Genomic DNA, 25,277 nt, shown 5'->3' on the forward strand with positions numbered 1-25,277 from the left:
CCTGTCCGTCAGTGGGGGACGTCCGGTGCAATAAGTGGTAGTAATGGTAGCGATGGAGCGGTACGGTTGTGGGGTGTAAGTCGCGGTAAATAACGAGGACACCAGGTTGCAGTCTCTTTACCTCTTTACTGGAGATCTCTGAGTCCTCAGTCCGGAACACGGTTCACCAGGCTACGCAAGTCCGGCCGGTCCAATGGCACCTCCAGAGTTCTCCTCTCAGGTGGAAATCTGTGCCTTCCTTCTAGCGCTATGTGTTGTAGTCCTTCCCTGCTGTGCTCACGGAAAGTAACCCCACAACGGTTGTGTCTGTTTCTTAAGTTCCCTCACAACTCGATTTGATGTTCCTCTGTAATCCACCCCTTCCCTGTATTCAGGTTGGAATGGCACCCGTTTGTCAGGTAGGCCTGGAGTTCTTCCGGGACCCTAGAGTCGCCCCTCTCCCGCAATTGCCCCCCAAGACTTCATAGGTGATATGTGGTAGACAGCCCGCCTGAGACCGACTGTCCTGCCGCTGTTTGGAGTATGGCTTGAAGCTGTATTCTAATCCACTCCCTCGGCGTTCCGGCCACCGGTATTGCGCCTCAGCAGGGTGCTGCCTCTTTCAGCACAACCCCTGCTGGTATTCTCCTTCTGCTTGATCTCGTTTCTCACTCAGCACAATCTATCTCGCTTCTAGTCCTTTCTTGAGTCCCGCCGCTTCCAGGAGCCTGCGCGGACCCGTTACGTTCTTTCAATGCCAAGCCTCTGCCAGGATCCCACCCCTGGCAGAGACCCTACAGTCTCTCCCTTCACAACACCCCCTGCCACAGGGTGTTGCTCCGTTCAATCCCGTCAGCGTTCTCTCTAACTTCCTGCCTGACCCCCAGTTTACCCACTATGGTGGGGAGTGGCCTAATGAATAGCACCCTTAGCTCCCCCCGGAGGCCCAGCTGTGAAACATATTGGTGTCTGTGATACCTGATTGGAGGAACTCCTTCAGTGCCATCGGACGCACCATGGCTCCCCTTAGTGGCGGAGCCACAGTACTGCAACGACCAGAACTCTGGGGCGCTGCACATGTAATAACTGACAGTTTACTCGCTTGATCTACACGATAAATGTGGATTTCTCTGGAATAAGATATTGGATTGCAAATCTCAAGGTATCATTTTAGTCAACTTTCTATTACCTATATGCACATATAGACAGCTTATAAGGGTTGATCCTCCTAACTGATTCCTTACGGAACACCAGACATTTACTACTTGTTTTTGCATTATTAAAATGTCCTAAGTAAACTTGCATTCATATTTGGAGGGTGCTGAGTTTTCGTTACACATTTACCTGGAAAACTACGACCTGCCAGCTGACATCGATGAGCTCATTATGAAAGAACAGTTTTCCATTCATAAAAAGGTGTCAGAGTGCTGAAGTGTGACAGCAGACTGCAGGCTCGTCATCCTCTTAATAAAGACTTTATCAAATGGAGCCATGGAAAAACTGCTAATGGCCCTGAAACAACAGCAGGTCTCCAGGGATTAAGGTAATCTCCTCCCAAATATGGGATTATTTACAGGGTGCACTCAGGTAGATCATTTATAGCAGTTTTGTTTTGCGAGCTTATCATGTCATTACCATGTGGGTCCGCCGCACGTTCTCCCTAAATAGACAATAAAGCACATGTGAGTCATTGTTTTTCTACGCGCTCATAACTACATTGCAGTCATAATCTTTTATAGTGTTAGGAGGATGGAATTAGAAGATCCACTTTGTTTTGATACCCTTCATGGATTGAATTGTATTTCTGGCTGCCGCATAAAGAATGGAAAAGGGGAAGAGAACTGCTTTAGATGCCTTGATGTAGCATAATGGAAGCTTTAGTGTGCTGACTATCTAATCTGAGAATACTTGTGAAGTGTCCAGCTATCCTGGCTTGGCACCCACTGCAATGGAGGGAGTGTCCTCGTTCATCTTCTTTAAAGGCCTAGGACTTAAGCCCTGGCTCATGTTCAAAGTGAAATGCATTAGCTTGTTAGAAGTGTAACACTTTTATTCAGCCCTCAGTTTAAACTTAGTCTCTGCCTATAACAAAACATGCACCAAATTATGGGACCGTCCACCAGGCACCTGGCTATAATAAAACATAATTCTTCTTCTAGCTGTCTATATTTATCTACTGATCCTATTATACTCATAATGCCTCTTATAATACTAGTAATAATCAGAAAGCGGAGTGATATAATGAATGTGTAATTAGTTTAAGATGAAGTTTGACGCTTTTCTGTGTTACAGCCATTACTGACAACATCCCCGAAGTTAGAAAAGACATAACTGTAGGGAATGAGACAGCGCACGACGAGTCCTTTCTTCACGGCCCGCTAACCACCATCTTTTATGAGACACTTGATAATTCTCATTCCAGTAATGAGCTGGTTGCTGAAATATTGGTGTCAGGTAAGATATATCCTCCTCAAGACTCATATACATGTTATTCTCCTTTTTTTATTTAGTGATGTTATTATCTGCAGCAAGGTACTTATCATGTTGCAAATTGGATTTATGAATATTCTCAACAATTGAGTAACTAATCCATTCTCATCATGTTTTCTACTATAACTTTCAATCCAAAGTTCCTAATCTTACACACATCTATCTATCTATCTATCTATCTATCTATCTATCTATCTATCTATCCATCTATTATCTATCTATCTATCTATCTATCTATCTATCTATCTATCTATCTATCTATCTATCCCATATCTATATCTATCTATCTATCTATCTATCTATCTATCTATCTATCTATCTATCTATCTATCTATCTATCTATCTATCCATCTACTATCTATCTATCTATCTATCTCATATCTATCCATCTATCTATATCCTATCTATCTATCTATCTATCTATCTATCTATCTATCTATCTATCTAAAATCAAAAAAGATAGAGGCAGCACACCATATAAGATTTGAGAAAAGGTGCTCTTTAATGGCCCATATGGCGACGTTTCGATCCTAAGTGTGGATCTTTCTCAAGCTTGAGAAAGATCCACACTTAGGATCGAAACACCTTTTTTCAACTCTAATATGGTATGCTGCCTCTATCTTTTTGATTTTATTCACAAGGACTGGTATGTACCTGTGAGGCTTTTGCATACTACCCTGACTGTGCTGTTCTTCTCTTATTTTTATCTATCTATCGATCGATCTATCTATCTATCTATCTATCTATCTATCTATCTATCTATCTATCTATCTATCTATCTATCTATCTATCTATCTATCCCTATGTGTGCAATTGACCAACAACTACAGACTTCTTTTTCTTTCTTTCTTTCTTTCTTTCTTTCTTTCTTTCTTTCTTTCTTTCTTTCTTTCTTTCTTTCTTTCTTTCTTTCTTTCTTTCTTTCTATATCTAGTATTTATCTATCTAGGTTTCATTTATCTTTTTAGTTTTTATAGAGTGTATTTATTTATATATTTATCTGTGTATTCACTTATGACTTATCTGTATCAGGATCATGAATAAGAAGTTATGAAAGTTGCAGATGTCATAACTTAAAACTTATAATACTAAAACATACAATAAAGATAAAATGGATATCAACATATTTCCACATTTTACAGGGTAAAAATATGCATTATCAAAATTAGTATCATGTCCAACATACTTCTGATGCAGAGTTTGACTTTTCTAATAGGGAGACAACCAAAAACCAAAAGACACTTTTTCTACATTACCCCTTTTATGTTTTATGGGCTTATAATATTTTGTTGATTTCAGGTAATTTAATTCAACATTTAATAACGTGAGAATAGATCTTTATCTGTTTAATATTTCACGGTTTTGGTATTATTTTAAGGCATTTTGCTTTTATTTTGTGAGAACTTGGTATGCAGTTCTGTGAAATTATTTATAAGAAGCAGGGATATAATGCCCCCCAAAAGATATTTTATGGTTGTAATGGCGATCACGATAAAGGACTTTAATTGCAAATATTCTTTATCATTGTATTTTTCCTGGGGCTAATTACACGCTCATTTATAAGCCAAAACATTGTAATTGTTTAATTTGCAATCAAGTGTTCTCACTCATCTCTTTGCTGGCACTATAATAATTGTGATGATTAATAGTGATTTTATAAAAGTGTCAGACCTTTGTGATTAATTGAGAATATTACTTTTTTGGTGATCTGATGATAAAAGTAATGCTCGGTAATACTTGGAAATTTCCACAAGTTATCATATGTTAATTTTTTTATATGACAAAGGAAGTGACTATTATTAGTCTTGGCTAACAAAATCTTTACCCAAAAAGAAAAACCTTGAGGCCATGATCCTATATAGTATAAATGCTGTGTTTTTTCTGCTGCATTTTTTATTTGCAAAAAATCTGCTTGTTTAACAATTCAAGCAAAATGAGTATTTCATGAAAACCTCTGCACATGAGTCTCCAATGGGGAGCCTGAAAAATGCATGGATTACAGTTTCGGCACTAAAAAAACAAAACAAATAAAAATAAACATTGTGTTAAATGTGCACCAAAGGTTCATTAAAAATGCAGCAAAAACACAATAATCAGATGAGAGTCATTGATGCAGCCACCTGCAGACAAAATATGGGAACACGGCCTAAATATCATTCATGTTTAAGCTTCTATTTATTTATTTAGTTAAAGAATTGGTAATTGCACAAAGATTGGGAAGAGCGATCCCGAAACTGCATAATCTTTATAATCTGAAATTCATTCTCAGTCGGACACCTATAGATCTACCTCACCCATCCTTAATATACTGTTATATTTAATGTTTTAATACGTTTAATAGTTATATGTGTTCACACAGACATAACAAAGTTATTATTACACAATAACTGCATGTAAAAAATAGATATAAATGTAATTATATGTCTCAATCACACATTAGAAAGCATCTAGGTAAATTAAACAATTTGTATCTTTATGTAGCTTAACATTTTTATATATATATATATATATATATATATGCACACATATATATATATATATACATATATATTTATATATATTATATATACATATATGTATATATGTACATATATATGTATTTACATATGCTGCAGTCATTTAAATACATATATTTCTAAATGACCGCATATATATCTATACTATATATATATTTTTTTATTTTTTTTAAGATAACAGGGGCCCCTGACAAACCTTCTTATGAACCTGTATTTTGCTTTTCTTAGTTATTAATAACAATGATGAGTTGCTCATTTACACACGTAGAAACTGTAGTGAATCTGTGTTATCTTATTTGCGGCGTGGACCTGAGCTAGGGATTCACACTGTTAATCTTGCCAAATCTTCCCTTGTTGGAAACTATAGACAGCTATATACTCTAATAACTTGTTGCCATGGTTGTATTTTAAGAATAATCCATATTGACCTGAAAAAGTGATTTTAAAAGGTCACATAGTAAGTGCACCTGTTCCTTGTGTAATTCTTTCTTTGGCAGATTTGTAAGCCTGTAAACTTTGTTCTCTGAACAGATGAGAGTTTCTGCGTGCAGAGTCAGTGCGATATCAATGCACGCTGTGTGCCATCAGAAGATGGACCAAGATGCCAGTGCTTGGAAGGCTATACTGGGAATGGCAGGACCTGTAATGGTAATGACATTTATCAAATCCTTCTTTATGACTTTCTCTTTAATAGTAGGTGACATAAAGGTATGCTGAGCACTTTGTCAGCGCCAAGCTATAAGCTTGCCGCCATAAATGCAGAGCGCATCACCAAATTATTATTAAGTGTCTTGGCTCTGGAAATCTGTGGGAATGAACAGACTGACACGGATGTGATATATAAAACATTTCTTTCATCCAAACAAACTTTTTATACTTGTTGTTATCTTAGCCAACTTTAGCTTGTCAAGATTTTTGCTCATGTGAGCCAACTTTGCTTAAACTGTTCTCAAAGTGACCGATTGCTGTATTTTTGTGATCACAATTTTGTAAATGTTGACATTCTCCACGTCATACTCTGTCTCCTAACGTGCAAATAAAAAATACTTTCTCGTTCTTTATAAATAAACGCTATCTGATAGAAAATATAACTTTTCTTAAATAGTTTTCTAACAATCAAACAAACATGCAACAAGTGATGAGGATAAGAATGAGGAAAAGAAAAGGGTCTGGGATAAAGAGGACAACAACGGAAAAAACCTATGTAATATAGGGTATTGGTGCATTGACAAGAGGAGATAATCAGCAAACAAGCGTTCGTTGTCACGATCTTAGCGATTACTTGTCAAACATGCAATGGCTCATCGGACCATGTATGTCAGCAAAAATCTAATTATTAACGGCAGCATATCGCCACTTGCAAGAAGATGTGGGATGTGCTTCTGATAAAATGTTACTGTATGGCGACAGAACACTTACATTAACATGTGCTCTCCCCATGGTTCATCAGCCTGTAAAAGCAAGACAAGAAACAATCGCCAGACGAATTGTGCACTGTCAATTGGCACTTATGTGGACAAAATACGCATGTGTAAATGCACCTTCATGACCATTGACCAATAATAATAATAATAATAATAATTTTATTTATATAGCGCCAACATATTCCGCAGCGCTTTACAACTTATAGAGGGGACTTATACAGACAATAGACATTACAGCATAACAGAAATCACAGTTCAAAATAGATACCAGGAGGAATGAGGGCCCTGCTCGCAAGCTTACAATCTATGAGGAAAAGGGGAGACACGAGAGGTGGATGGTAACAACTGCTTTAGTTATTTGGACCAGCCATAGTGTAAGGCTCGGGTGTTCATGTAAAGCTGCATGAACCAGTTAACTGCCTAAGTGTGTAGCAGTACAGACACAGAGGCTATTAACTGCATAAAGTGTATGAGAACATGATGGAGGAACGTGATTATGTTGTTGTTTTTTTATTAATAGGCCACACAGGGATAATTAGGTTAATGCGTTGAGGCGGTAGGCCAATCTGAACAAATGAGTTTTTAAGGCACGCTTAAAACTGTGGGGATTGGGGATTAATTGTATTAACCTAGGTAGTGCATTCCAAAGAATCGGCGCCGCACGTGTAAAGTCTTGGAGACGGGAGTGGGAGGTTCTGATTATTGAGGATGCTAACCTGAGGTCATTAGCAGAGCGGAGGGCACGGGTAGGTTGGTAGACTGAGACCAGAGAGGAGATGTAGGGTGGTGCTGAGCCATGGAGTGCTTTGTGGATGAGGGTAGTAGTTTTGTACTGGATTCTGGATTGGATGGGTAGCCAGTGTAATGACTGGCACAAGGTAGAGGCATCGGTGTAACGGTTGGCGAGGAATATGATCCTGGCAGCAGCATTCAGGACAGATTGGAGCGGGGAGAGTCTGGTAAAAGGTAGGCCAATTAGTAGAGAGTTACAATAGTCCAGACGAGAATGAATAAGTGAGACAGTAAGAGTTTTTGCAGAGTCGAAAGTAAGAAAAGGGCGAATTCTGGAAATGTTTTTGAGATGCAGATAAGAAGAGCGAGCCAGTGATCGGATGTGGGGGGTGAATGAAAGCTCGGAATCAAGGATGACTCCAAGGCAGCGGGCATGTTGCTTTGGAGTAATGGTGGAACCGCACACAGAGATGGCAATGTCGGGCAAAGGTAGGTTTGTAGAGGGAGAGAACACGAGGAGTTCAGTTTTTGACAGGTTCAGTTTCAGATAGAGGGAGGACATGATGTTAGAGACAGCGGTAAGACAATCACTGGTGTTTTCTAAAAAGGTCGGCGTGATAACAGGAGAAGAGGTATATAATTGGGTGTCGTCAGCATAGAGATGGTACTGGAAACCAAATCTACTGATTGTTTGTCCAATAGGGGCAGTATACAAAGAGAAGAGGAGGGGGCCTAGGACTGATCCTTGAGGAACCCCAACAGTAAGGGGAAGGTGAGAGGAGGAGGAACCAGCAAAACAAACAGTGAAGGATCGGCCAGAGAGATAGGAGGAGAACCAAGAGAGAACGGTGACCAATGATCTTCATCTCTCCTTACTACTATCAGAACACTCAGTATCGGACTGAGGTGCGAAGGGCCCACCAGTAACATCACCTCCAGGGCACCAGTAACATCACCTCCAGGGCACCAGTAACATCACCTCCAGGGCACCAGTAACATCACCTCCAGGGCACCAGTAACATCACCTCCAGGGCACCAGTAACATCACCTCCAGGGCACCAGTAACATCACCTCCAGGGCCCCACTTTTCAGCTACATGCTAATAATATGGCTTTACCCTCATTCACAGATTGCTATAGCAATAAACTGGGTTGATTGTTCAATTAATAAGATGTTGCCTTTGTCTGTATATATTGAATTCAGTATATTATGCCAAGTAATGCATGGAGGCCCACCGGAGGAGTCTCCTGTTCTCTTATGAGCCAGTCCAAGCCTAGGCACACCTATCAATGTACGCAGATTGAGCATTTGTGAGGACATCGGAAATATGGAAATGTAGACATCTATTCAATAGGATGTTTATAAAGTAATTTGTAAATTCATAGATATGCTAAAGCCCACCTTCTCCTTGGATAATTCTATGAAAAAAATGGGCAGAGTGAGAGGTCGCCATATTCTGAGATCCTTAACTTTTTAACCCTTTTCCGACATTGGACGTAATAGTACACTCACGTCGGAATCCCTCCTTTTCATGCGGGCTCCGACGCTGTGCTCAGATCTTTCCCGGCACATGTCAAATGTATAACAGCCGCAGGTGGAAACGTGATCCACCCGCAGCTGTTAACCTGTTAAATGCTGCTGTCAATCTATGAAATCCCGCCCATCGGTTTCTGCTACATACAGGAGATCTGAGCATTGCCTGTATGTAGCAGAGCCGCTCAGACAACTGCAGCTTCTTGTCTCCCATGAAAACAGTAAAAAAAAGTTTAAAAAAATATTTAAAAAATATGAAAGTTGAAATCACCCCTTTTTACGCCATTCAAAATAAAACAAACAAATTTAAAAAAAAACAGCTGTGGAATGACACTTTTTTTTTCAATTTCACCGCACTTGGAATTTTTTTTCACATTTTCCAGGACACGATATGTTAAAACCAATGGTGTTGGTACAATTTGTCCCCCCCCAAAAAACGAGCCCTCATATGGCCATTTTGAACGTAAAATAAAAAATGTATGGCTCTGGGAAGAAGGGGAGCAAAAAATGAAAATGCAAAAACGAAAGTACCTCCGTTAAGGGGTTAAATACTGACATTTAAATTTTTTGGGCTTAACATATAGTTTAAAAGATTTTAAGAGATTTAACAATGGTACCAAATATGTTCATTTATGTTTTATTTTACATTTTTTTGAATGGGGAATAGGGAGGTGATTTTAACTTTATATTAGTTCTATTTGTTTTTATTTTTTACAATAACTTTTTTTTTGTCTTTTTGGGGGAATGGAATCTGTGATTGTTTGATTGCTTATACTATATACTGTACCTCATGCTACAATACTGTAGTATGTAAAGTAACTGAAGTTCTCAAGGCGATCAAAAACATTGCATCTACCGCAAAATGGTATCAAGAAAACGTTGTTTCAGACTGCAAAAAACACAGCCCTATTGACTGAAAACTGAAAACATTATGGGTCTCAGAAAATAGCGACATATGCAAAAAATGCCCCCAAATTTTTTTCACCACGTAAATAAAAAAAAATATGCATGTTTGGTATCTGCATAATCATACTGACCTGGAGAATCATATTGCTGGGTAATTTTTACCGTATAGTGAGCACCATAAATAGAACCCCCCCCCCAAAATTGCAAAATTCCACTTTTTTTTGCAATTTCGCTGCACTTATATTTTTCCCCCTTTTTGCAGTACTTCACCTGATAATATTAATGGTGTCTTTCAAAAGTACAACTTGAACTGCAGAAAAAAGCCCTCATATGGCAATGTTGAGAGAAAAATACAAAAGTTATGGCTTTTGGAAGAGGGAGAGGGAAAAACGAAAAAGTAAAAAGTAGGAAAATAGCCATGTTGGGAAAGGTTTAAAACAGAGGCTTCCCATTGGATTCCCATATTACAAAGTTTATCACACCATTTTTGGGAAGAATGTGTGATAAATATTGTGAAAGCCAAGAAACATTGTATAATTTGATATCACGCATACAGATGTGACATTACTTTTCAAATACGGCAGGGATCTCCTGTTAATAAAACATACTGTGAGTGTGGAATGTAAACTATGAGTAATGCAATTTCCATGCACGCACTTTGTCATGTATTACAAATTTTTAAGTACACCTCCTTTCTTGAATTCCATTCTGATAAAAACAACTGCCACGTAAAACCCTAATATTACTAGTAGCAAAGTAGTAACAAAGGGGTGAAAAAGCTGCAACCACATTCCACACTCCATCCTGAATTCAGTTGCTTACAGAAGGATATTATAAGGCATGCCCTTAGTATAGAGGAAACTATTCTGTATTTTCAGTGTCCCTTTTAAAAGGTGGTATAGAACTTGAAGCTTTGTTATGTATTACAGTGTAGAATACTTGGTTGCTTATGCACTGCTTATATAATAATATCATTTATTGTCCTTCCTTCAGATATTGATGAATGCCTTTTACAAATTGCTGCTTGTGATTCACCCCGAGCAGAATGTGTTAATATGGAGGGTGGATATATCTGCAAATGCAAGGAAGGTTTTCTGGGCAATGGTCTTGAGTGCTCTGGTAAGTGACAAGTCATTTACAATGTTGAGTTTGGGTGTGACTACAAAATCTGCTGATTTCCAATATTGTACAGCAACATTTGAACTTTGAACATGTGAAGCGTATCATGGAGAAAAGTTAAAAATTCATAAAGACATCTCCTGAGAGGGGACATATCACCCTCACATTAAACATATGAGATTTATTATAACTGGGAAAGTGAGAAAATAATTAAACCTGGGGAATTGAGAGAGCTGACACTTCAACATCCATTGAAGTAGAGACCTACGGCAGTGACCATGTAATTACAACAGCAAAGATGTGATCTGGGTACCAGCCACCAAGACTGGGATTCGTTCATGCAGCGGCAGAGAAACACACTTCTTAGACGAGCTTCCTCTGTTCAAAGGGCTTTTCTGAGACACATTGGAACCAGTGGTCAGTGATGAACATTGGTTTTTGCATCAATCCAATGTTTATGGGAGATATATTTTTGTGAAGGGATGAATATAACGCAATTACTCATATCATCTAAAGTGTATTCTAACCCTTCCAACTTTATATCAATCTGATGGACCATGCTATCCATGCCATGTTTCATCTCTATAGAAAGGTAAACTTGCAATAGGAAACATGATGACAATATCTACCGTCTGGGACCTGCAGGAGCAAAGGTGTTATGATTGAACTGGTGGTTAGGAGCACTAGAAATGACCAGATGAGCAAACTAGTAATACAGGATGAGCTCTGGGAAGTGGGAGCTCTGCTGACCGCAACCCCTAATCCTATCACAACAACTAGAAATAGCCGTGGAGCGTTCCTGACTCTGCCTAGACGCCTCTTCACAGCCTAAGAGCTAACTACCCCTAAAGATAGAAAATACAGCCTACCTTGCCTCAGAGAAATTCCCCAAAGAAATAGGCAGCCCCCCACATATATTGACTGTGAGTTAAGATGGAAGTCACAAACACAGAATAAAATAGGTTTCAGCAAAGGAGGCCGGACTGAATTAAACAGACTGAAGATAGAAAAGGTATCTTTGCGGTCAGCATAAAACACTAACAAAAAACCACGCAGAGTGTGCAAAAGAGAGCACCGCACCGACTCACGGCGCGGTGGTGCCACTCTGCAGCCCAGAGCTTCCAGCTAACAAGACAAAATCATAATAGCAAGCTGGACAAAAACACCATGGTAACAAATAAGCTAGCAGGGACTTAGCTTTTGCTGAAGTAGACAGGTCATCTGAAAGATCCAAGAGAACTGAACCAGTACTAGGACATTGACAGCTGGCATCAAGTAATGATCTGAGTGGAGTTAAATAGAGCAGCCAGCCAAGGCCTAAACGAGGTCAGCTGGAGGAGGATCCTCAGAACCAGCAGCTCCACTCACAGCCACCAGAGGGAGTCCATGGACAGAACTCGCCGAAGTACCATTCATAACCACAGGAGGGAGTTCGAGAACAGAATTCACAACAGTACCCCCCCTTGAGGAGGGGTCACCGAACCCTCACCAGAGCCTCCAGGCCGATCCGGACGAGCCAAATGAAAGGCACGAACAAGATCGGCAGCATGAACATCAGAGGCAACCACCCAGGAATTATCCTCCTGACCATAACCTTTCCACTTGACTAGGTACTGAAGTGTTGTGAATTTGGATTCTGGGCTCCCCCGGTGGCCGCTTGTGGAATTGGACTTGTCATCCTCTTTCCTGTTTCACCTGATTCCATCAGTAGTGGGTGTCGCTATTTAAGCTCATTTCTCTGGTGGTTTCTTGCCGGTCAACAATGTTATCTGATGCCTCTCAGTGCTTGTTCCTGCTTCTAGACAACTACTAGATAAGTTGGACTTTTGTCCATGTTTTGTTTTGCCTATTTGTTCCAGTTCACAGCTGAAGTTTTGTTACTGTGTCTGGAAAGCTCTCGTTGATCAGGGATTGCTACTCTGGCGTTATGAGTTAATGCCAGAGTTTAAGGTAATCTCTGGATGGTGTTTTGTTAGTGTTTTTCTGCTGACCATGAAAGTATACTATCTGTCTTCTGCTATCTAGTAATCGGACCTCAAATTTGCTAAGACTATTTTCCTGCTGCGTTTGTTGTTTCATCTGAACTCACCGTCATTATATGTGGGGGGCTACTGTCTTCTTTGGAATATTTCTCTAGAGGTGAGCCAGGTCTTATATTTCCCTCTGCTAGCTATTTAGGTCTTAGGCCAGAGCTGGGCATCTAGCGATAAATAGGAAATGCTACCTGGCTATTTCTAGTTGCGCGGCAGGCTTAGTTCATGGTCAGTATAGTTCCATCTTCCGAGAGCTTGTCCCTCTATAGGCTTGCTATGATCTCTGCCTGCAGAGATCATGACAGTTTGACCGGCCAATAAAGTGTTAAAGACCCAGGTTGAGAAAGGAGAGTTATAAGAAGTCTGCTGGAATTTTTTTTTTTTTTTTTTCCTCCAGTCTGCCTTGCTGCAGTCTTTTTTCTCTCTCTCCTCCTAATCTCTGTATGCTCTGTGTGCACCTGACAATAATGGATCTCCAGAGTGTAACTGCGGGTTTGAATAATCTCATCACGAAAGTACAAAATTTACAAGATTTTGTGGTACATGCTCCGGTATCTGAGCCGAGAATTCCTTTGCCGGAGTTCTTCACAGGGAATAGAGCTAGCTTCCAGAATTTCCGAAATAATTGTAAGCTTTATTTGTCCCTGAAGTCTCGTTCAGCTGGAGACCCTGCTCAGCAGGTTAGGATTGTGATTTCCTTGCTCAGGGGTGACCCTCAAGATTGGGCCTTCTCATTGCCAGCAGGGGATCCTGCGTTACGCGATGTGGATGCGTTTTTTCTGGCCTTGGGCTTGCTTTATGAGGAACCTCATTTGGAACTTCAGGCAGAAAAAACTTTGATGGCACTATCTCAGGGGCAAGACGAAGCTGAAGTTTTCTGCCAAAAATTCCGTAAATGGTCTGTGCTTACTCAGTGGAATGAGTGCGCCTTGGCGGCAATTTTCAGAGAAGGTCTCTCTGATGCCGTTAAGGATGTTATGGTGGGGTTCCCTTTGCCTGCAGGTCTGAATGAGTCCATGACAATGGCTATTCAGATTGATAGGCGTCTGCGGGAGCGCAAACCGGTGCACCATCTGGCGGTGTCTATGGAAAAGACGCCAGAAAGTATGCAGTGTGATAGAATTCTGTCCAGGAGCGAGCGACAGAATTTTAGACGGAAGAATGGATTGTGTTTCTATTGTGGGGATTCTACTCATGTTATATCGGCATGCTCTAGGCGTACAAAGAAGCTTGATAAGTCTGTTTCCATTGGCACCATTCAGTCTAAGTTTATTTTGTCTGTAACCCTGATTTGCTCTTTGTCATCCATTGCCACGGACGCCTATGTTGACTCTGGCGCCGCTCTGAGTCTTATGGATTGGTCCTTTGCCAATCGTTGTGGTTTTGATTTAGAGCCTTTGGAGACTCTTATTCCTCTGAAGGGGATTGACTCCACCCCATTGGCTAATAATAAACCACAATACTGGACACAAGTAACCATGCGTATCAATCCGGATCACCAGGAGATTATTCGTTTCCTGGTGCTGTATAATTTACATGACGATTTGGTACTGGGATTGCCATGGTTGCAGTCTCACAACCCAGTCTTGGACTGGAGAGCAATGTCTGTGTTGAGCTGGGGATGTAAGGGTATTCATGGGGACGTACCTTTGGTTTCTATTTCGTCGTCCATTCCCTCTGAAGTCCCTGAGTTCCTCTCTGATTATCAAGACGTCTTTGACGAACCCAAGCTTGGGTCGTTACCTCCGCACCGTGAGTGCGATTGTGCCATAGATTTGATACCGGGTTGTAAATATCCAAAGGGTCGTTTGTTTAATTTGTCTGTGCCGGAACATGCTGCTATGCGGGAATATATAAAGGAGTCTTTGGAAAAGGGACATATTCGTCCATCTTCTTCTCCCTTGGGAGCTGGGTTTTTCTTTGTCTCAAAAAAAGACGGCTCTTTGAGACCATGTATTGATTATCGGCTTCTGAATAAGATCACTGTTAAGTATCAATACCCATTGCCATTGCTTACTGATTTGTTTGCTCGTATAGAGGGTGCTAAGTGGTTCTCTAAAATTGATCTTCGTGGGGCGTATAATTTGGTGCGGATCAGGCAGGGGGATGAGTGGAAGACCGCATTTAATACGCCCGAGGGCCACTTTGAGTATTTGGTCATGCCTTTTGGTCTTTCTAATGCCCCTTCAGTTTTCCAGTCTTTTATGCATGATATTTTCCGCGATTTTCTGGATAAATTTATGATAATATATCTGGATGATATTCTGATTTTTTCTGATGACTGGGACTCTCATGTCCAGCAGGTCAGGAGAGTTTTTCAGGTTCTGCGGTCTAATTCTTTATGTGTGAAGGGGTCTAAGTGCGTTTTTGGGGTCCAGAAAATTTCCTTTTTGGGGTATATTTTTTCTCCCTCTTCCATTGAGATGGATCCCGTCAAGGTGCAAGCTATTTGTGACTGGACTCAGCCCTCCTCTCTTAAGGGTCTTCAGAGATTTTTGGGCTTTGCCAACTTTTACCGCCGATTTATTGCTGGTTTTTCGGATGTCGTTAAACCACTGACTGATTTGACCAGACAAGGCGCTGATGTTGCTAATTGGTCCCCTCATGCTGTAGAGGCCTTTCAGGAGCTTAAGCGCCGTTTTGCCTCTGCCCCTGTGTTGCGTCAGCCTGATGTGAATCTGCCTTTTCAGGTTGAGGTTGACGCTTCGGAGATCGGAGCTGGGGCAGTGTTGTCGCAGAAAGGTTCCGACTGCTCCGTCATTAGGCCTTGTGCCTTCTTTTCTCGCAAATTTTCGCCCGCAGAGCGGAATTATGATGTTGGGAATCGGGAGCTTTTGGCCATGAAGTGGGCGTTTGAGGAGTGGCGCCATTGGCTCGAGGGGGCTAGGCATCAGGTGGTGGTATTGACTGACCACAAAAATTTGATTTATCTTGAGACTGCCAGACGCCTGAATCCTAGACAGGCGCGCTGGTCTTTATTTTTTTCTCGCTTTAATTTTGTGGTGTCATACCTACCGGGTTCTAAGAATGTTAAGGCAGATGCCCTTTCTAGGAGTTTTGACCCGGACTCTCCTGGTAATTCTGAACCCACAGGTATCCTTAGGGAGGGAGTAATTTTGTCGGCCGTTTCTCCTGATCTGCGGCGGTCCTTGCAAGAGTTTCAGGCGGATAGACCGGATCGTTGTCCGCCTGATAGACTGTTTGTTCCGGATGATTGGACCAGCAGAGTCATCTCTGAGGTACATTCTTCTGCATTGGCAGGTCATCCCGGAATTTTTGGTACCAGGGATTTGGTGGCAAGATCCTTCTGGTGGCCTTCTCTGTCACGAGATGTGCGAGTCTTTGTGCAGTCATGTGACGTTTGTGCTCGGGCCAAGTCTTGTAGTTCTCGGGCTAGCGGACTGCTGTTGCCCTTGCCTATTCCTAAGAGGCCTTGGACACACATCTCGATGGATTTTATTTCAGATCTGCCTGTTTCCCAGAAGATGTCTGTCATCTGGGTGGTCTGTGACCGTTTCTCTAAAATGGTCCATTTGGTTCCTCTGCCCAAGTTGCCTTCTTCTTCTGAGTTGGTTCCTCTGTTTTTTCAGAATGTTGTCCGATTGCACGGTATTCCTGAGAATATTGTTTCTGACAGAGGTACCCAATTTGTGTCTAGATTTTGGCGGGCATTCTGTGCTAGGATGGGCATAGATTTGTCTTTTTCATCTGCTTTTCACCCTCAGACTAATGGCCAGACCGAGCGGACTAATCAGACCCTTGAGACATATCTGAGGTGTTTTGTCTCTGCTGACCAGGATGATTGGGTTGCTTTTTTGCCATTGGCAGAGTTCGCCCTCAATAATCGGGCCAGTTCTTCCACCTTGGTGTCCCCGTTTTTCTGTAATTCGGGGTTTCACCCTCGATTTTCCTCCGGTCAGGTGGAATCCTCGGATTGTCCTGGAGTGGATGCGGTGGTGGAGAGATTGCATCACATCTGGGGGCAGGTTATGGACAATTTGAAGTTGTCCCAGGAGAAGACTCAGCGTTTTGCCAACCGTCATCGTCGTGTTGGTTCTCGGCTTTGTGTTGGAGATTTAGTGTGGTTGTCTTCTCGTTTTGTCCCTATGAGGGTCTCTTCTCCTAAGTTTAAACCTCGGTTCATCGGCCCTTATAGAATATTGGAGATTCTTAATCCTGTTTCTTTCCGTTTGGACCTCCCTGCGTCCTTTTCCATTCATAACGTTTTTCATCGGTCGTTGTTGCGCAGGTATGAGGTACCTGTTGTACCTTCAGTTGAGCCTCCTGCTCCGGTGTTGGTTGAGGGTGAGTTGGAGTACGTTGTGGAGAAAATTTTGGACTCTCGTGTTTCCAGACGGAAACTCCAGTATCTGGTCAACTGGAAGGGTTACGGCCAGGAGGATAATTCTTGGGTCAATGCATCTGATGTTCATGCTTCTGATCTTGTTCGTGCCTTCCATAGGGCTCATCCTGGTCGCCCTGGTGGATCTGGTGAGGGTTCGGTGCCCCCTCCTTGAGGGGGGGGTACTGTTGTGAATTTGGATTCTGGGCTCCCCCGGTGGCCGCTTGTGGAATTGGACTTGTCATCCTCTTTCCTGTTTCACCTGATTCCATCAGTAGTGGGTGTCGCTATTTAAGCTCATTTCTCTGGTGGTTTCTTGCCGGTCAACAATGTTATCTGATGCCTCTCAGTGCTTGTTCCTGCTTCTAGACAACTACTAGATAAGTTGGACTTTTGTCCATGTTTTGTTTTGCCTATTTGTTCCAGTTCACAGCTGAAGTTTTGTTACTGTGTCTGGAAAGCTCTCGTTGATCAGGGATTGCTACTCTGGCGTTATGAGTTAATGCCAGAGTTTAAGGTAATCTCTGGATGGTGTTTTGTTAGTGTTTTTCTGCTGACCATGAAAGTATACTATCTGTCTTCTGCTATCTAGTAATCGGACCTCAAATTTGCTAAGACTATTTTCCTGCTGCGTTTGTTGTTTCATCTGAACTCACCGTCATTATATGTGGGGGGCTACTGTCTTCTTTGGAATATTTCTCTAGAGGTGAGCCAGGTCTTATATTTCCCTCTGCTAGCTATTTAGGTCTTAGGCCAGAGCTGGGCATCTAGCGATAAATAGGAAATGCTACCTGGCTATTTCTAGTTGCGCGGCAGGCTTAGTTCATGGTCAGTATAGTTCCATCTTCCGAGAGCTTGTCCCTCTATAGGCTTGCTATGATCTCTGCCTGCAGAGATCATGACACTGAAGTTTCTGTCTCGAAACACGAGAATCCAAAATCTTCTCCACCACATACTCCAACTCCCCCTCAACCAACACCGGGGCAGGAGGATCAACGGAGGGAACCATAGGAGCCACATATCTCCGCAACAACGACCTATGGAACACATTATGGATGGCGAAAGAAGCTGGAAGGTCCAAACGAAATGACACAGGATTAATAATTTCAGAAATCTTATAAGGACCAATGAAACGAGGCTTAAACTTAGGAGACGAAACCTTCATAGGAACATAACGAGACGACAACCAAACCAAATCCCCCAACACGAAGTCGGGGACCAACACAGCGACGGCGGTTAGCGAAACGTTGAGCCTTCTCCTGGGACAATGTCAAATTGTCCACTACATGAGTCCAAATTTGCTGCAACCTGTCCACCACAGAATCCACACCAGGACAGTCCGAAGGCTCAACCTGCCCTGAAGAAAAACGAGGGTGGCAAACAGAATTACAGAAAAAGGGCGAAACCAAAGTGGCCGAGCTGGCCCGATTATTAAGGGCGAACTCAGCCAAAGGCAAGAAGGACACCCAATCATCCTGATCAGCAGAAACAAAACATCTCAGATATGTTTCCAAAGTCTGATTGGTTCGTTCGGTTTGGCCATTTGTCTGAGGATGGAAAGCTGAAGAAAAAGACAAATCAATGCCCATCTTAGCACAAAAGGACCGCCAAAATCTTGAAACAAACTGGGAACCTCTGTCCGACACGATGTTCTCCGGAATGCCATGCAAACGAACCACATGCTGGAAAAACAATGGAACCAAATCAGAGGAGGAAGGCAATTTAGGCAAAGGTACCAAATGGACCATCTTAGAGAAGCGATCACAAACCACCCAGATAACTGACATCCTCTGAGAGACAGGGAGATCTGAAATAAAATCCATGGAAATATGCGTCCAGGGCCTTTTCGGGACCGGCAAGGGCAAAAGCAACCCACTGGCACGAGAACAGCAGGGCTTAGCCCGAGCACAAGTCCCACAGGACTGCACAAAAGAACGCATATCTCGTGACAAGGAAGGCCACCAAAAGGATCTAGCCACCAAATCTCTGGTACCAAAGATTCCAGGATGACCAGCCAACACCGAACAATGAACCTCAGAGATAACTCTACTAGTCCATCTATCAGGGACAAACAGCTTCTCCGCTGGGCAACGGTCAGGTCTATCAGCCTGAAACTCCTGCAGCACCCGCCGCAAAAGGGGAGATGGCAGACAAAACTACCCCCTCTTTGAGAATACCAGCCGGCTCAGGAACTCCCAGAGAATCAGGCACAAAACTCCTTGAAAGGGCATCAGCCTTCACATTCTGAGAAACCACAAAATTGAAGCGGGAGAAAAACAGCGACCATCGAGCCTGTCTAGGATTCAACCGCTTGGCAGACTCGAGATAAGTCAGATTCTTGTGATCTGTCAAGACCACCACGCGATGCTTGGCTCCTTCAAGCCAATGTCGCCACTCCTCAAACGCCCACTTCATAGCCAACAACTCTTGATTGCCCACATCATAATTGCGCTCAGCAGGCGAAAACTTTCTAGAAAAGAAAGCACATGGTTTCATCACAGAGCCATCAGAACCTCTTTGAGACAAAACAGCCCCTGCTCCAATCTCAGAAGCATCACCTCGACCTGAAACGGGAGCGAAACATCTGGCTGACACAACACAGGGGCAGAAGAAAAACGACGCTTCAGCTCCTGAAAAGCCTCAACGGCCGCAGAGGACCAATTGACCACATCAGCACCTTTCTTGGTCAAATCAGTCAATGGTTTAACAACACTAGAAAAATTAGCGATGAAGCGACGGTAAAAATTAGCAAAGCCCAGGAATTTCTGTAGGCTCTTCACAGAAGTAGGGTGAGTCCAATCATAAATGGCCTGAACTTTAGCAGGGTCCATCTCGATAGTAGAAGGGGAAAAAATGAAGCCCAAAAATGAAACCTTCTGAACTCCAAAGAGACATTTAGACCCCTTCACAAACAAGGAATTAGCACGAAGGACCTGGAACACCATTCTGACCTGCTTCACATGAGACTCCCAATCGTCCGAAAAGACCAAAATATCATCCAAATATACAATCATGAATCTATCCAGGTACTTTCGGAAGATGTCATGCATAAAGGACTGAAACACAGATGGAGCATTAGAAAGCCCGAATGGCATCACCAAGTACTCAAAATGGCCCTCGGGCGTATTAAATGCTGTTTTCTATTCGTCGCCCCGTTTAATACGCACAAGATTATACGCCCCTCGAAGATCTATCTTGGTGAACCAGCTAGCCCCCTTAATCCGAGCAAACAAATCAGACAGTAGCGGCAAAGGGTACTGAAATTTGATGGTGATTTTATTGAGAAGGCGGTAATCTATACAAGGTCTCAGAGAACCATCCTTCTTGGCCACAAAAAAGAACCCTGCTCCCAACGGTGACGATGACGGGCGAATATGCCCTTTCTCCAAGGACTCCTTTATATAACTCCGCATTGCAGCGTGTTCTGGCACAGATAAATTGAAAAGTCGGCCCTTCGGAAACTTACTACCAGGAATCAAATTAATAGCACAATCGCAATCCCTATGAGGAGGTAGGGTGTTATGATCCTTAGTGGTTGAGGATCACAAATTACTCCAGCTAAGTAACATACATAGGGCAAGAAAATGGTGTGCACTCCTGGGTCCGTTAAAATACTTGCTTTATTGGAACATCTATACACTGACAGACGGGCGGGAGAAAACGTGCGGAAAAAACAGGACTACAGCTGTTTCGCGCAGACTGCGCTTCTACAGGTCCCAGTGGCGGACGGAAATAAGGAGGTGGGATATATAGTTACTCCCTGACATTGTGACCTTCCCCTTCCCGTGCGTCATAGGTGATACATAGCTCCCATTTTATAACAGGACATTTATACATATAAAATACGAGATAAAATTACATTGGTGCTAAATTAAAAAAATGTGATGTGTGCTAGTTTGTTATAAGGTAGAGAACACAGGTACAATTCTATGCAGATGAGGTTCGTTTTGTCCTATTACTAAGAGGTCAACCTACAAGAAAACCGACATGTCTATACGTTCATTTAGACCCATCGGTCCTGTAGCCCCCGTGCGCATTATCCACTGTGCTTCGCGTCTTAGGAGGAGTTGATTTAAATTACCCCCCTGTTTCGGTGAGTATACCCTTACTATACCTGCGAAGCGGAGTGTCTGGACATTACCAGAATGGAATTGCCGTACATGGTCTATCAGGCGGGGGACCCCTTTTCCTGTCCGGACTGATGTGAAATGTTCTTTTATTCGGATATACAGGGGACGGATGGTTTTCCCTATGTAGTAGAAGCCGCACGGACAGTAGATGACATAGACTACATAATTAGTTTTACAGGAGATGAAATCCCTAACTTGGTAATTGATTGGCCCTATCTGGACAATATTGCCCGTTAAGTGCTGTGAGCACAAATTGCATTGTCCGCACCTGAAATTCCCTTTCGGGATATCTCTGTTGAGCCAATTGGAACGATCAGTGACGATGCGATTCCGCACCAGCATATCTCCTATATTCCTACTGCGGCGGCTAGCGAAAAGGGGTCCCTTCTGTAATCTACCGGTAAGTTCACCATCTTTGCCCAGAATATGCCAGTTCTTCCTGATTGTGGATCTAATATATGTGTCCATTGGACCATATTTGAAACTAAATATAAATTGTTTCTCATCGTTTGTTTGTCTGTTTTTTTTGGAAGAAGTTCTTAAATTAAGGTCCTCTTTAGTAGCCTTATCTAGAGCTGCATCGAGTAAAGGACGTGGATATCCACGGTTTTGAAAACGTTTATATAAATCACGTGATTGTTTTTTAAAACCACTCGGACTGCTATTAATTCTTTTTACTCTTAGAAACTGGCTGTATGGAAGGGCTTGTTTTGTATAAAAGGGGTGTGCACTTTGAAAATGAAGAAGCGCGTTGGAAGAAGTGGGTTTACGGAAGACTTCGGTATTAATTTTCCCCTCATTAATATTTAAATTTCCACACCGTGGGGTAAGTGCACTACAACGGTGCTGATTTTTCTCTTCTTATTCATGATATACTACAGACTGTTTATATATTTAGCACGCTGAGTGCCTCCCCCACCTACGGTGATTTTTCACAGGTGTTATAACACCAATCAATCTCTCCAGGCATGGAGCCAGAGACTCAGCCTTTATCTCACGGACTATTAGCGGGTCGGGAGAACGTGGACGGTTATTTTACTGATTGTGATACACGTGATGATGTGTTTTCACTGAGCACAAAGACATTGGAACATAAGCTCTTTAATGCAGCCGAGAGGGAGGTCAACCTTTTTTGGACAAATAACTCTCTCAGATCATATCAAGACTGTGGCAGAGTCCCTCGTGGTCTGAGAGTTATTAAAGACATGTCACAATTTCAGGATAATCCACAATTTACCAAAGACTGGGAAGCCATCCTTTTGAAATGCTCGCAGGACTTGTTACAGTTGGTCCTACAACAAAATATAGCCAATTATGAAACAACTAAAATGGATCTAAGTAAAACTAAAGAGGAACTTAAATCAAGACTATCCGATATACAGTGGAAAGCTTTGGAAAAGAAACTTGATACTAAACTGATTAATTTGCAAACTGAAATAAAATTAAGAAAAAGAGATAAATTTATTAGGGACAAGATGGACTTTGAGTCCGGACATATATTTAATTGGAATAAAAGAAGTCAAGGACAGGGGAACAGAACAACAACAAGGAGGACTTTTCAATATAACCCCTATAATAAGAACAATAAAAGGACAAATAAGAGAGATTATTTGACAACGGACTCGGACTCTAGCGCCAATGAGGACCATGTACTAACAATAGATCCCGAGGGGGCACATTCTTCACGACCTTTCCCTTTAGAAGACGAACGCGACAAGGAGGACGGAGGTACCGCAGCAAAAATGCAAAGAAAAGGGAAAAGAAAGCAGGTGTCGTGGAGACCATCGACATAGAGCCGGTGTCACCAAATATGGTGATCAACTTGACTGACCATGATTTAAATATGTCCCACTATTCTGTTCTATCAAAAGGTCTCAATTACTGCCTACCTGAGCCCTTTGATTTAGTTGAGTTCAAAATTGACTTATACAAAGCAGTGCGTAAAATACATTTGTTCAAAATGTTCAAAACCACAAATAAAAACACAGGTGCTGCTCTGGCTGGAGAGGTGCCTTGTCAGGTGGGTCCCCTGGGCTTTATGGCATCGGCAAGTCATAATGATGTTCAGGAGGACGCTTTATCATTGCTTAGACTAACGGACCCCGGGATAGAATTTATACATACACGGGACACCTTAACACAACCTTTTATGGGAGGCGTTAAATCTTCTTTTATGCCCCCAGTCTCCCCGGGCAACCCTATTGACATCTTCGAAGCACAGGTAAACAAAGATATGGAAGCGCTTTTATACCAAACGATGCCACCTAATTTAACTATAATGGAAAATAAAGCCCTTAAAGAAATTCAGGGTTGGCACGACACGGTGGTACGAGCATCAGACAAAGGGGGCAATATAGTTTTATTAACAAAAAATTTTTATTTGTCGGAAGCCCTGAGACAGCTGACAGACAGTAACACCTATGAAAAGTTAAAAAATGACCCTACATTTAAGTATCAGAATGAGTTGAGATCTTTATTAAGAGTGTATGTTGAGAGGGGGATAATATAAAAAAAACAGGCTGAGAAATTAATCCCAGACTCCCCTAATAAGCCCCATTGGTATCACGTACCCAAGGTCCACAAATCTCTAAGCAATCCCCCAGGTCGACCAATTGTGTCGGGGGTGGGCTCCCTTACAGAGCCATTGTCCAGATACCTGGATTGGCTACTACGTCCACTCTTACAAGATATACCCTCTTATATAAAAGATACGAACCATCTTCTACGGACAATAAGAGATTTCACGTGGCAGGAAACATTTAGTCTAGGGTCAATAGATGTCGAAAGCCTGTACACCAGGATACCACAGGACCTAGGCGTAGGAGTTATAAGAGAAATCTTACAAAAAACACCTACGGATATCCAAACCATCAATTTCATCTGTGAAAGTCTAATATTTGTTCTCAAACATAACGCTTTTCAATTTGATGAACAATGGTATACACAACGGGAAGGTACAGCCATGGGTACGTCAGTCGCATGTACCCTGGCAAACCTTTTTTTGGCGTACTTTGAGGACAAATATGTGTACTCAGATACCAACCCTTACCTTCAACACATAAAGCTCTTCATAAGATATGTGGACGATGTCTTGGTCATTTGGGATGGGACGGCGGAAAATTTCAAAAACTTTGTCAGTTTTTTGTCAGAAAGCAATCTTATGAACATGAAATTTACCTCTCACTTTGGTGATCAAAATTTGGAATTTCTTGATGTTAAAATAAATATTAATGAGGGGAAAATTAATACCGAAGTCTTCCGTAAACCCACTTCTTCCAACGCGCTTCTTCATTTTCAAAGTGCACACCCCTTTTATACAAAACAAGCCCTTCCATACAGCCAGTTTCTAAGAGTAAAAAGAATTAATAGCAGTCCGAGTGGTTTTAAAAAACAATCACGTGATTTATATAAACGTTTTCAAAACCGTGGATATCCACGTCCTTTACTCGATGCAGCTCTAGATAAGGCTACTAAAGAGGACCTTAATTTAAGAACTTCTTCCAAAAAAAACAGACAAACAAACGATGAGAAACAATTTATATTTAGTTTCAAATACGGTCCAATGGACACATATATTAGATCCACAATCAGGAAGAACTGGCATATCCTGGGCAAAGATGGTGAACTTACCGGTAGATTACAGAAGAGACCCCTTTTCGCTAGCCGCCGCAGTAGGAATATAGGAGATATGCTGGTGCGGAATCGCATCGTCACTGATCGTTCCAATTGGCTCAACAGAGATATCCCGAAAGGGAATTTCAGGTGCGGACAATGCAATTTGTGCTCACAGCACTTAACGGGCAATATTGTCCAGATAGGGCCAATCAATTACCAAGTTAGGGATTTCATCTCCTGTAAAACTAATTATGTAGTCTATGTCATCTACTGTCCGTGCGGCTTCTACTACATAGGGAAAACCATCCGTCCCCTGTATATCCGAATAAAAGAACATTTCACATCAGTCCGGACAGGAAAAGGGGTCCCCCGCCTGATAGACCATGTACGGCAATTCCATTCTGGTAATGTCCAGACACTCCGCTTCGCAGGTATAGTAAGGGTATACTCACCGAAAC

The 25,277-nt window shown here is 42.0% G+C and overlaps 1 protein-coding gene across 6 annotated transcripts in view; it reads left to right on the forward strand.

Moving 5' to 3' along the window:
• EGF (epidermal growth factor) overlaps positions 1-25,277 on the forward strand; it is a 236,617-nt gene that overhangs the window by 158,930 nt on the left and 52,410 nt on the right. For all 6 annotated transcript variants that reach the window (XM_077278954.1, XM_077278944.1, XM_077278948.1 and 3 more), the window contains 3 exons: positions 2,272-2,433; positions 5,517-5,633; positions 10,574-10,699. In XM_077278954.1, the coding sequence (XP_077135069.1) occupies positions 2,272-2,433; positions 5,517-5,633; positions 10,574-10,699 (405 nt within the window). The remainder of the gene's footprint in view (positions 1-2,271; positions 2,434-5,516; positions 5,634-10,573; positions 10,700-25,277) is intronic.

This window comes from Ranitomeya variabilis, chromosome 1 (assembly GCF_051348905.1).
Source record: "Ranitomeya variabilis isolate aRanVar5 chromosome 1, aRanVar5.hap1, whole genome shotgun sequence".
NCBI lineage: Eukaryota > Metazoa > Chordata > Amphibia > Anura > Dendrobatidae > Ranitomeya > Ranitomeya variabilis.